A 12,030-nucleotide genomic window follows, 5' to 3' on the forward strand; every position below is an offset into this window, starting at 1 on the left:
GGGTTGGAGCCCCCACAGAGAAGGCCCTCCCCCTGGGAGTCGCCAGTCGGCATAATTTGACTGACGGTACCCTGAGTAGTCCCTCCCTTTGAGAACGAACTGGTCGGTGGGAGGCTATTGGTGGCAAAAGACGGTCTCGTAGGTACCCAGGTCCTAAGCCATGGAGCGCTTCAAAGGTGATAACTAACACCTTGAATCGCACCCGGAAGACCACCGGGAGCCAGTGCAGCTCTCGTAGGAGATTTAAACACCCCGCAGTCCGGATCCAACCTACGGGCCTTGAATTTGACAGCGCTGGTGTACGGGGTCCGTGGGAGTGTCTCCCGCTTGCACTGGGCGACCCTTCCCCTCATCCACTCTCTGCAAGGGACCCTCCCGGTGAAGAAGGCAAGCCCGCTTCCCCAGCTATTGGGAATCCCGAGAGGATCTAAGGAGCGAAAGGGGACATTCCCCGAGCCTCACCTTCACCCGAGAAGCGGCGGCTTCGAATCCCCGGTTGTGAACGTCTTTCCGTTTGGCCGCCACTTGTTGTTGTTTCTGTAGCGCTTCTTTCAAGCGTTTGTTAGCTGCCGCGGCCTGGTAGGGTGAAAAGGAAGGTGAGAATTTTGGAAGAAGGGAGATGGAGCATTTACAGGCAAGTCCTCGACTTACAACCATTCATTTAGTGACTTGAAAGTGCTGGGACTTGGACGACTGAGAATCTCCACAGACGTTTATTTTGTGGCCCTTTTTTGTGTGTTAAATTTATATTTACCGCCAAAGAAATAAAGGGAGACTAGTATATATCTATTTCAAGCTACCGTATTTTTCAGAGTATAAGACACACCATTTCCCCCACCTAAAAGGGGGTGAAAATTTAGGTACGTCTTATACACTGAATGTAGCCCCGCCCACCCACTGGCCCCCATCCTTTGGCCTCTGCCTCGCAGCAGTTACCTCCTTGCAAGCAAGCAGCAAGAAGAAACAACTCCTTTCAGCTTCAGCACAGCCTAATTAGCACAAGTTGATTGGATCGGCCTCCCGACTCTCAGCTGATTTGCTCTCAGAGCCCAGCTCTCAGAGCCTCAGCTGATTTGCTCTCAGAGCCCAGCTGTTTTGTGCAGGGCTCTGCTGCTTGTTGCAAAGAGGTAAATTGCTGGAGCAGATTTTTTTCCCCCTAGTGCTAATCAAGCTATGCTGAAAACGAAACTGAAAGTAAAGCAGGCTGTTTGCTGCAATGAGGCAAAATCGCTAAGAGATTTCTTTTTCTTCTTTTCCTCACCAAAAAAGGTATGTGCGTCTTATACTTTGGTGCATCATATACTCTGAAAAATACGGTATTAGAGATCTATTTCAAGCTATTCTGGGTTCGAATCCCAGGAGGGTATGGGGCTAGCTGACAAGAGCTAAATAGCTTGAAATAAATCTAAATTAGTCTCCCTTTATTTTTGTCGGTAAAACATAAATGTAACACAAAAAGAGTTTGTCGCGAAAGCGACGGACTGCAAAGGCTCCTAGATTGGGGCTGGAAGGCGAAAGCAGTATGCTCCGTCCCATATTTGGGTAGACCAGGTTGCCCTGATTAAAAAAACACTTATTTAGCGACCGTTTCTAGTTACAGAGACCTTGGAGAAAAAAAGGAACGAATGTTTTTCACGTACTGCAGCATTCCCAGGGCCACGTGATGAAAATTTGTGATGCTTGGCAGCTGGCATGTACTTACGACGGTTGCGTGTGGTCACATGACGCCTCCCCCCCTTTTTGCGATTTTTCTGACAAGCAAAATCTGGAGGGGGGGAGCCAGATTCACTTAACGACTGTGTTACGTATTGTATTAAGTGAATCTGAGTTTGCTGGTCAGAAGGTTGTCATACATTGCGACCATCATAATTATGAGACGGTTGCCGCGCGTCCGAATTTGGATCACGTGGCCATGGGGATGATACGACGGTCATTAAATGTGAAAAAACTTTCCTAAGTCACTTTTTTATCACTTCCGTTGTAACTTCGGCCGATCACTAAACGAACGGTTGTAAACCGAGGACTCCCTGGATTAGCGCGATTGCTTTAAGGGGAAACCCAGGAGGAAGAGATAGAGAAAGTGTTTGTAACCCCTCACTTCTTCTGCTTTCCGTCGGAGGACCGTGGCCTGTTTCTGGAAGTCCTGCTCCAGCTTGACCAGTTCGTACTGCCGCTTGCGATCCTGAGGAACGAGACAAGAGTAGAAAAGTTGCAGGTTGTCCAGACAAAAAGAGGAGGAAGTGGTGGTTGGATGGCCACAAAAAGCTTCTCGGTCTGTTCAGCTGAGATGGGGGCTCAACTTTAAGGCCATTTATATTTCACCGAGAACTCCCAGAATTCCCTGGGGAATGGTAGTCTTGACCTATTCCCGTTTCCCCAAAAATAAGACCCAACTGGAAAATAAGCCCTAGCATTTTTCAGGATGTTTGTCAGGGCTCTGACAAATGCCCTAATTAACTCATGAGCCAAGTTTCAAAAGAAATCCTGTTACTTATTAGGAGCAACATGTCGGCAGCTTCCCAAGTGTAGTCAACTCTGCTGCACATAATTTTTTTTTTTTTTAATTTGATTTATATGCTGCCCTTCTCCGAAGACTCAGGGCGGCTTACAATGTGCTCAGCAATAGCCTTCATCCTTTTTGTATATTTATACAGCTTATTGCCCCCACAACTGGGTCCTCAATTTACCTACCTTAGAAAGGATGGAAGGCTGAGTCAACCTTGAGCCTTGGCGAGATTCGAACCCTGCAGTAATTGCAGGCAGCTGGTCTTAATAACCAGCTTAATAACAGCCGTAAATAACAATTTACGGCTCAACTATGACTCTGTTTCCCCCCTCCTCTCAGGCTATGTCATAAATCACATTTTCCAACCGAGGCACTTTTGCGGGCTGTAGAAACCACGCCTCACAAACTGGCTCCAGTAATCTGAGATCCAACCTTGGAGGAAGGTATGCGTGGAATGTGCTTGTGAACGTGGCTGCTGAACTGCTCCGACAGATCTCCCCCGTTTCTGCCCATGACAATTCGAGAGCAGATTAGAAATGCTTTGCGAGTTGACAATGTTCTTAATATAAGCCCTACCCCAAAATAAACCCGTTAAGATCGCCAGCCAGATGGACGCATTTAGTACTGTATTTCCCTGAAAATAAGCCCTAATGTGTCTCTTGGAGCCAAAATTAATATAAGATCTAGTCTTATTTTCGAGGAAATGTGGTACATGGAGGACATCTCGTCTGACCTTCTGGGGAAAGGTGATCTGTTATGTTATTTACATTGGTTGGATCAATGTTCTTACTTCTTATGGTCTAAGTCAAAAAGAGGGCTGTGAAAATATTTACAGACCCCTCACATCCTGGACATAAATTGTTTCAACTCCTACCCTCAAAACGACAGTATAGAGCACTGCACACCAGAACAACTAGACACAAGAACAGTTTTTTCCCCCAACGCCATCACTCTGCTAAACAAATAATTCCCTCAACAGTCAAACTATTCACTAAGTCTGCATTACTATTAATTTTCTCATCATTCCTATCACCCATCTCCTTCCACTTACGACTGTAACTTTTATCCTTACGATTTATAGTTTCCTAGTATGATTTGATTGCTTATTTGTATCCTATGACTATCATTAAGTGTTGTACCTTATGATTCTTGACAAATGTATCTTTTCTTTTTATGTACATTGAGAGCATATGAACCAAAGACAAATTCCTTGTGTGTCCAATCACACTTCGGCAATAAATAAATAATTCTATTCTATTCTATTCTATTCTATTCTATTCTATTCTATTCTATTCTATTCTGATAGTGTTGGCCAACCTTGGCCGTTTTAAGATGGGGGGGACTTCAACTCCCAGAATTCCCCAGCCAGCAAGGGTTTACCAGCCTTCAGCATGGATAGGGCAAGAAAAGATGTGGCTGGACCATCTTTGCCAGACGTTTTGTAACTTTCTTAATACATAAATAACTTTCTTAATAGATGGTGGGAATGCAGTAGACACAATGTATCTTTGACTTTAGCAAAGTGGGGGGAAAAGCTGGTTGGGGAATTCTGGGAGCTGAAGTCCACCCATTTTCAAGTAGCCAAGGTTGACAAACAGTAGTCTAAGAGGACTGAGGTCTACATTTCAAAGAGAGGAGACGGTCACTCTCTGTGCTAGGACAGCTGACGGTAAGGAAGATGCTTTCGTGTGAGAACGACCAAGCGCCCAGCTCACCTGGGCCTTCAGCTGGATGACCTCCTTGTCCTTCTGCTGCTTCCACTGTCGGAATTTCTCAGCATCTTCCTTCATCTCCCGAATGAGCTGAACCCGTTGGTTTTTCATGGCCTACAAGTCGAGGAGGAAGGATTAAAGCGGGTTTTTTTTAGAAAAAGTGTCTGTGGAAAGGGTCCAAATAAGGAAATCACTCTTAGAGGGGCGACAGGTAAATGAGTCATGTTTTTACCGACAACCTTTGGGAATGGATTACGTCACTAGCTGTCTTCATCTTCTATAATTAAAGGAACAGGCTTCCAAATTTCAGTGTGTCATAGACACTCAAAAGATATGAACTATATAGTCTTTGTATTTGCTTTCCTTAATATCCCAAGGTACATTCAAGCTGGGTGACTTTGGGCCAATCACCAGGAGACGGTGAGTTCTAGTACTGTCTTAGGCAGGCATGAAAGCTGGGTGGGTGACTTTGGGCCAATCACCAGGAGACGGCGAGTTCTAGTCCTGTCTTGTGAATGAAAGCGAGCTTGGAGACTCTGGGCCAATCACCAGGAGACGGTGAGTTCTAGTACTGTCTTAGGCAGGCATGAAAGCTGGGTGGGTGACTTTGGGCCAATCACCAGGAGACGGTGAGTTCTAGTCCTCTCTTGCGAATGAAAGCGAGCTTGGAGACTCTGGGCCAATCACCAGGAGATGGTGAGTTCTAGTACTGTCTTAGGCAGGCATGAAAGCTGGCTGGGTGACTTTGGGCCAATCATCAGGAGATGGTGAGTTCTAGTACTGTCTTAGGCAGGCATGAAAGCTGGCTGGGTGACTTTGGGCCAATCACCAGGAGACGGTGAGTTCTAGTCCTGTCTTGTGAATGAAAGCAATCTTGGAGACTCTGGGCCAATCATCAGGAGATGGTGAGTACTAGTACTGTCTTAGGCAGGCATGAAAGTTGCTGGGTGACTTTGGGCCAACCACCAGGAGACGGCAAGTTCTAGTCCTGTCTTGTGAATGAAAGCGAGCTTGGAGACTCTGAGCTAATCACCAGGAGACAGTGAATTCTAGTACTGTCTTAAGCAGGCATGAAAACTGCCTGGGTGACTTTGGGCCAACCACCAGGAGACGGTGAGTTCTAGTCCTGTCTTGTGAATGAAAGAGAGCTTGGAAACTCTGGGCCAATCACCAGGAGACAGTGAATTCTAGTCCCGCTTTAGGCATGAAAGCTGGCTATAAGATTTTGGGCCAATCACCAGGAGCCTTTGAGTTCTGCCTTATGCATGCAAGCCTGCTGGGTGACTTTGGGCCAGTCACCAGGAGACAGTGACTTCTAGTACTGCCTTAAGGCCTAAAAGCCAGCTAGGTAACTTGGAGCCAGTCTCTCTCTCTCTCTCTCGGCATAACCCATCTCACAGGGTTGTTGTTGCGGGGAAAATTGGAAGAAACAAAGAAACAAACAAATAATTATTGTTTACCCGGATCTCTAGGTGGAGTTTGGAGACCGTCTGCTCGCTGGATTCTTTCATTTTCAGCAGCTTGGATTGTTCCTTCAGCTTCTTCTTTAGCTCGGTCATCTCCCCTTCCAGCTCCTGCAGACGTTTCCGGCGACGCTCGCTCAGCCTGAAAGGAGATCGGAGCCAGACATTCTGAGTCCAGCAACCCTGTTAGGAATGTTACCTAACTGGTTGGGTTGGCAACATATAAACCATCAATGTATGTTTGCAGTGAAAATGTATTGTATAGCTTTAAGACTGCTGTATTGCATCATACTGTGTCCTGATTGGTTGGCTCTGTTGCCAATGTCCTTAAGAGGGTGCTAGAAGCATGGCTTGTTCTCTTTGTTGTTTTTGCTCTCTGATATCTCTGTATGCTACTATTTGCTAATCCAGAAGAACTGTTTACTGTGAATGACTAAGACGACTGGTAAGAAGACTTTGTTATTGGATTATCCCTGGACTGTTTATTGGACTGTGCTTTACTTTTTCCTGAAAGTAAACTATACACACAACTCTGTGTGGTGACTGTGCTTATTCATAACTACTCTTAACCGCTTTCATGTGCATACCCTTGCTACTCAAGGGTTACTCTGCATTCAGAGACCCTTCCCTAACGGGTAAGCCCAGGCACCCGTGTTTCTTACTTGGCTTGGGTGACGTCTTTCTTGGTCATCTGAAGGGCCAGGACTAAGTCTTCCTTCTCCTTCTGCAGCTTGGTCACCTCCTCTTCCAAGTTCTGGATGTTGATCTTGTCAAAAGAAAAAGAAAAAAAAGGCAACGGCATCTTGGGGGCAGGTTTTCAAGTCCTCTGGCTAACTAGCCTCACTCAACTCTGCTGCTCAATGCCTCTTGTTGTGGTGGCCCGTCGGCTGCTGGTCCCTCCAGCAACCGAATTAAGAGGAGGAGGAGGAGGTGTGGGAGTCAGGGCCAGCATCAAGGCAACCTGAGAGCTCTGAGGGGGAAGAGGGAGGACAGAGAGAGACAGAGTCGGAGCCTGGGCCGTCCGTCAGCCCTCAGATGGAGTCAACAGCCCCCAGGTCTGGAGGTGGCTGATGAGAAAGAGGAGGAATGGCTGGGTCCAGTGCCTGATGAGCAGATGCGCAGAAGGCAGAGGAGAGGAGAACAGTGGTAATCTATGGGCCAGTCCTCGGGACGGAAGAGCCACTGCTGCTAGTGAAGCTCCACCGTAGCTCTGGGGATAAAAGGCAAGGGGAGGAGATGAATAGATGTGGCAGACAACTATTCATCTCCCTGCTGGCCAGACTTGTTAGCCTGCGGTGAGAGAGACTGAGGGACTGTGAATCGGCCCCCTGTTCTAATGCATCAATAGAAGAATAATGTCCAATCGCTCGGAAGTCACCATTCCTTTCGAACTGCGTTATTCAGCACACGAGCTCACACCTTAAACACAGTGTGAACTTCAGATCTGGTTCTGAGCCGCCAGCGAAAAAGCTAGGACCTGACCATTATTCCCCTCAAGGATTGTGATCTCCCAGTTTGGTCCAATGGATTTGATAGCAATAGCACTTAAGACTTATACACCCGCTTCACGGCCTTCTCGGAGCAGTTTACGGAGTCAGCATATCGCCCCCAACATCCTGGGTCCTCATTTTACCGACCTCGGAAGGAGGGAAGGCCGAGTCAGCCTTGAGCCCGGCGAGACTCAAACTGCCAAGCTGCAGGCAGCAGAAGTAGCCTGCAGTACTGGATGCTAACTATGGTTGGCGAGCTTACTTGAGACTGGCACTGGATGGGTTCCAGCTGGCGGTCGCTCTGGGAGAGCTTCCGAGCCAGGGCTTCCTTCAGAGCGAGGGCTTGGTTGAGTTCCAGCAGCTCCTTGGACAGCTGAGCTTGCTGGAGGGCGTGCTGGGCAGCGTAGTCGTTTGAAGACTGGGTGGCCTCCAGATCTACCGAGGACGCCTGGAGGAGAAAGACACAGGAGAGAATTAGAGCGTTTACGTTGTTACGCAGCGTTTCTCAACCCAAGTAACAGCACTTAAGACTTACCGCGTTTCCCCGAAAATAAGACCCTGTCTTATATTTTTTTGAACCCTGAAATAAGCGCTTGGCCTTATTGCCATGCGCTCAAAAGCCCAATTGGGCTTATTATCAGGGGGATGTTGTCAGCGTTCCAGCGCTGACATATGAAAGGAGAGGAGAAGCTTGAACTTTTGCCTACTTAATTCCTTTGAAGATTCTGTTTCCTCGGAGATGGGAGGAGGGGGGGGACATTCCTGTGTTCTGACGGAGATGGGATGAGGAGAGTGGCTTGGAAGATAGCCAATGAGACGCAGAGAATTGGGGATCGGAAAGGGAGGGCTTGGGGGGCAAAGGTCAGTGCTGACCGTGAAAGAGCCAGGGACAGATCACTATGCTCAATAAAGAGAAAATTTCCTCAAAGATCGGCAGTTTGGAAATTCATTTATTTTGAGATAGCATCGAAACCTGACAGATGTCTTATTTTGGGGGAAACAGGGTATATCGCCCGGTGCATTCCCACAGGGAGGGCCTCCTTGGGGTGCCGTTGGCCAGACAATGTCGGCTGGTGACCTCTAGGGAGCGGGCCTTCTCTGTGGGCGCACCTACCCTGTGGAATCAGCTCCCCCTGGGGCTCCGGGTGGCCCCTGACCTTTGCTCTTTCTGCCGTGGCCTTAAAACATGGCTATTTCGCCTGGCCGGCTTGGACTGAAGAGGTTTTAGAGGGGATTTTAATGGTCTTTATAGTTTTATTGGGTATTTTTTAAAAAAAATGAACGTGTGTTTTATTGTTATGAGCCGCCCTGAGTCCCTTCGGAGATAGGGCGGCATATAAGTCCAAATAATAAATAAATATGCCACTTCACAGTGCATGACCACTTCAGTTCCCAGAATTCTTCAAACTACAGCATGAACAGAATAGACTAGAATTCAGAATGAGAATAAGAGTAGAATAGAGTTCAGAATGAATAGAATAGAAATAAAATAGAATAGCTTAGAATAGACCTGGAAGGGACCTGGGAGGTCTTCTAGTCCAACCCCCTGCTCAGGCAGGAAACCTTATTCCATTTCAAAGAAATGGTTGTCCAATCTCTTCTTAAAAACTTCCAGTGTTGGAGCATTCAGAACTTCTAGTGGCAAGTTGTTCCACTGATTAATTGTCCTCCACTGTCAGGAAATTTCTCCTTAATTCCAGGTTGCTTCTCTCCTTGATCGGTTTCCATCCGTTGCTTCTTGTCCTGCCTTCCGGTGCTTTAGAAAATAGGTTGAACCGCCCCCCCTCTTATTTGTGACCACTCCTCAAATATAGGAACACTGCTATCATGTCCCCCCTGACCCTCCACCATGTCCTTCTTTTCATCAAACTAAACCAGGGATCTGCAACCTTAAACATTCAAAGAGCCATTTGGATCCGTTTCCCACAGAAAAGAAAACAGTGGGAGTCACAAAACCTGGGTGGGCGTGGCCAACTCGATGTCACTCACTTCCACCAGTCACATGACACCCCTCCCCCAAGCCATGCCTATCGAGCCGGTCATTAGGGCAGAGAACCGATTGTTAAAAAACACCAGGAACCACAAAACCCTTTTAACATCTCTCTCCCCCCACCCCTCTCTGTATCTCTCTCTCACTCTCCCCTGGCTGCTTCTCCATCCCCCGCCGTCATCCTTACCTTCTCAGGCCAGGCGAGGAGTGACTGGGAGGGGAGGGTGAGGAGGGGGGGGCAACAGCCAGTGGTGGGATCACCCGACAGGGAGCCACAGCAGAGGGCCCAAAGAGCCGTATGAGGCTCCGGAGCCGCAGGTTGCTGACACCCGAACTAGACATACCCAATTCCAGCAACAGTTCTTTATATAATGTTTTAGCATGCTCGAACCGGCGGTAAAAGGAAAGGCAGTGGCCAAGAATAATCAAATGCAGTCATAAAGGAGAGAGGTATTTGATGAGAGCCAGAAATGCTTCATGGTCGTAAAACATCCATCGTCACTGCAAATGGTCATGAAAACATCTGGTTCAGAACTACTGTACTTACAGAATCGGAATGCTGTTCTGTTACATCCATGTCGGGGATAGCGGGAGGATTTTCTTTCTGCAGAAAACACAGACACAAAATACAATTTTAGGAGGGAAGGACGGAGGGAGAGAGAACGGGGTAGGGTGTGGAGAGAGAAAACAACAATGGATGCGTTTTGCTGATCCATCCACTGTCGTTCCGCTGTCTTCCTGAAGTTGTCACAGCCTCTGCAGCCTACTGGAAAAAGGGCTTTCCTGGATCAACCAGGGACTTTGCGATGTCCCTGGGATCCTCAGGACGTGCCCTCCACTGCCACAGTCAAAACGAGACTGTGGGGTCCAATTCGGACCGTCCAGCAGCGGTGTTTTCGGCGGAGTTTCTGGACCTCCAAAAACCCCGCTCGTCTCGCTACGACGCCAGCTTCCGGTCTCCGCCAACTTTCTCTTGACTTCCTTACAAGACTGGGATTCTGAATCCTCTTCACAAAGATTGAGAAGAGGAAGGCGCAGGATTGAAAAGGCAAAATGGACTATTTTGATTCAAGAAAAGAATAGAAACGCTTTGGTTTCCACAGGGAAACCGCTCCTGAGCTTTGTGCTCGAAGTGGAAAAGAATGAAACTTCGATGTTGGGTTTTACCGATTCAACTGGCAGATCTTTATAGAAATGGCTCGTTTATATTATTATGAAAAAAAAAAAAAAGCAAAAAAGTTGTGATTTGATGTGAATGCCTTAGTTTACCGCGACAGAGAGTCAATGCTTCTTTTTCTTTTCTCTTAATCCTTCCTCACTTTTCTTCCCCCTCCTTTCTCCTCCCATTGTTTTCCTATTCTCTTTTGTATTTTGTATCTTATTCTATATCTCAATAAAAATGTTAACGACAAAAAAAGAAAAGAAAAGAAAGAAAGTTAACAAAAGATTTATGTGCCTCTATGACCACGGTGAAAATTGAATGATGGACTGGACCGGATTTTCAGTCCATGGAACAGCCCACTGAACCTTCTTCCTCCCTTAACTAGCAAAACTAGCAAACAAAACAAAATAAAACCAGGTTATTTTGCAGGTTGGGCCTCTCTAGAACCGTTTTGGGAAATTGTGTCTGCCGACAGCCGGGTTCCCTTAAAAAGGAGACCCGTGTTTTTCGCGATAAGCCTCACCGGCAGCTGAGCAATAATTTGTTGCAACTGGAGAAATAGTCCCAGCTGCTCTTTCAGTTCTTCATCCTCCACGGATGTCAGCAGCTTCGGCAGGTCCAGTTGTAACCTGAAATTTCAAGATGAAATAGAATCATAGGGCTGTGGAAGGGACCTCCGAGGTCTTCTAGCCCAACCCCCTGCTCAAGTCAGACCACCTTTTATACCAGGGGTCAGCAACCCGCAGCTCTGGAGCCGCATGTGGCTCTTTCATCCCTCTGCTGCGGCTCCCTGTCGCCAGTCGGCTCCACAATTGATAGGGCTTTCAGTTAGGACAGGTAGAGGAAAAAGGACGCTATGCTAGGAGGAGACTCTATGGTGAGGGGAACCAGACTTCCAGTCGGCAGAGAAAAAAGGACGCCGTGCTAGGAGGAGACTCTATGGTGGGGAAACCGGACTTCCGGTCAGCTCCAGAATTGAACGGGGGGCTTCCGGTTAGGACCTTTGTGGCTCTTTGAGTGTTCAAGGTTGCCGACTCGTTTTATACCATCCCAGACGGTTCTTAAATCTCTTCTTAAAAAGCCTCCACTGTTGGAGCATCTACAACCGCCGTTCCACTGATTAATTGTTCTCCCTGTCAGGAAATTTGTCCTTAGTTCTAATCTAGTTATACTTGATATTGCTCCCTTAAAATGGAATATTTGGTTGGTTGGTAGCTTGTGACCCCGGCTTTTTCCCCACTCTATGCCACTGATGGCCAACCTTTTTGGCATCGAGTGCCCAAACTGGAATGCGTGTGCATGTGCACGCCGGAGCACCAGAAACCCGAAAACCAGCTGGCTGGCGCATGCACGTGTTTTTTCGCTGTTTTCGGGGCTGTTATCAAGCTGTTTTTGGCCCTGAAAATGGCCGTTTTCTGGCACCTGCAAAGACCACACATGTGCACGCCGGAAACCAGAAGAGCAACTGGCAACGGTGCGCGTGCCCCCAGAGTGGGCTCTGCATGCCACCTCTGGCACCTGTGCCATGGGTTCGCCATCACGGCTCTATGCCATAAACCAGTGTTTTTCGACTTTGATCACTTTTAAGATGAGTGGACTTCGACTCCCAGAATTCCCCAGCCAGCATGTTACCTTCAAATGTACCAAAAGAGTCGGAAATTGGTCCACTTTTTCCTTTTTTTCCTCCCATGACGCTATACCCCCTTC

The 12,030-nt window shown here is 47.6% G+C and overlaps 1 protein-coding gene across 11 annotated transcripts in view; it reads right to left on the reverse strand.

Annotated features, from left to right (window-relative positions):
• The window catches only part of KIF4A (kinesin family member 4A), a 133,752-nt gene that overhangs the window by 17,463 nt on the left and 104,259 nt on the right, over positions 1-12,030 (reverse strand). For all 11 annotated transcript variants that reach the window (XM_087891676.1, XM_034406577.3, XM_034406573.3 and 8 more), the window contains 8 exons: positions 10,847-10,952; positions 9,709-9,765; positions 7,434-7,619; positions 6,344-6,447; positions 5,679-5,823; positions 4,222-4,332; positions 2,099-2,182; positions 463-576 (listed from right to left, as the gene is read on the reverse strand). In XM_087891676.1, coding sequence (XP_087747802.1) covers positions 463-576; positions 2,099-2,182; positions 4,222-4,332; positions 5,679-5,823; positions 6,344-6,447; positions 7,434-7,619; positions 9,709-9,765; positions 10,847-10,952 — 907 coding nt within the window. The remainder of the gene's footprint in view (positions 1-462; positions 577-2,098; positions 2,183-4,221; positions 4,333-5,678; positions 5,824-6,343; positions 6,448-7,433; positions 7,620-9,708; positions 9,766-10,846; positions 10,953-12,030) is intronic.

The sequence above is a fragment of the Pantherophis guttatus genome, chromosome 4, assembly GCF_059756535.1.
Source record: "Pantherophis guttatus breed Tessera chromosome 4, ASM5975653v1, whole genome shotgun sequence".
Taxonomy (NCBI): Eukaryota; Metazoa; Chordata; class Lepidosauria; order Squamata; family Colubridae; genus Pantherophis; species Pantherophis guttatus.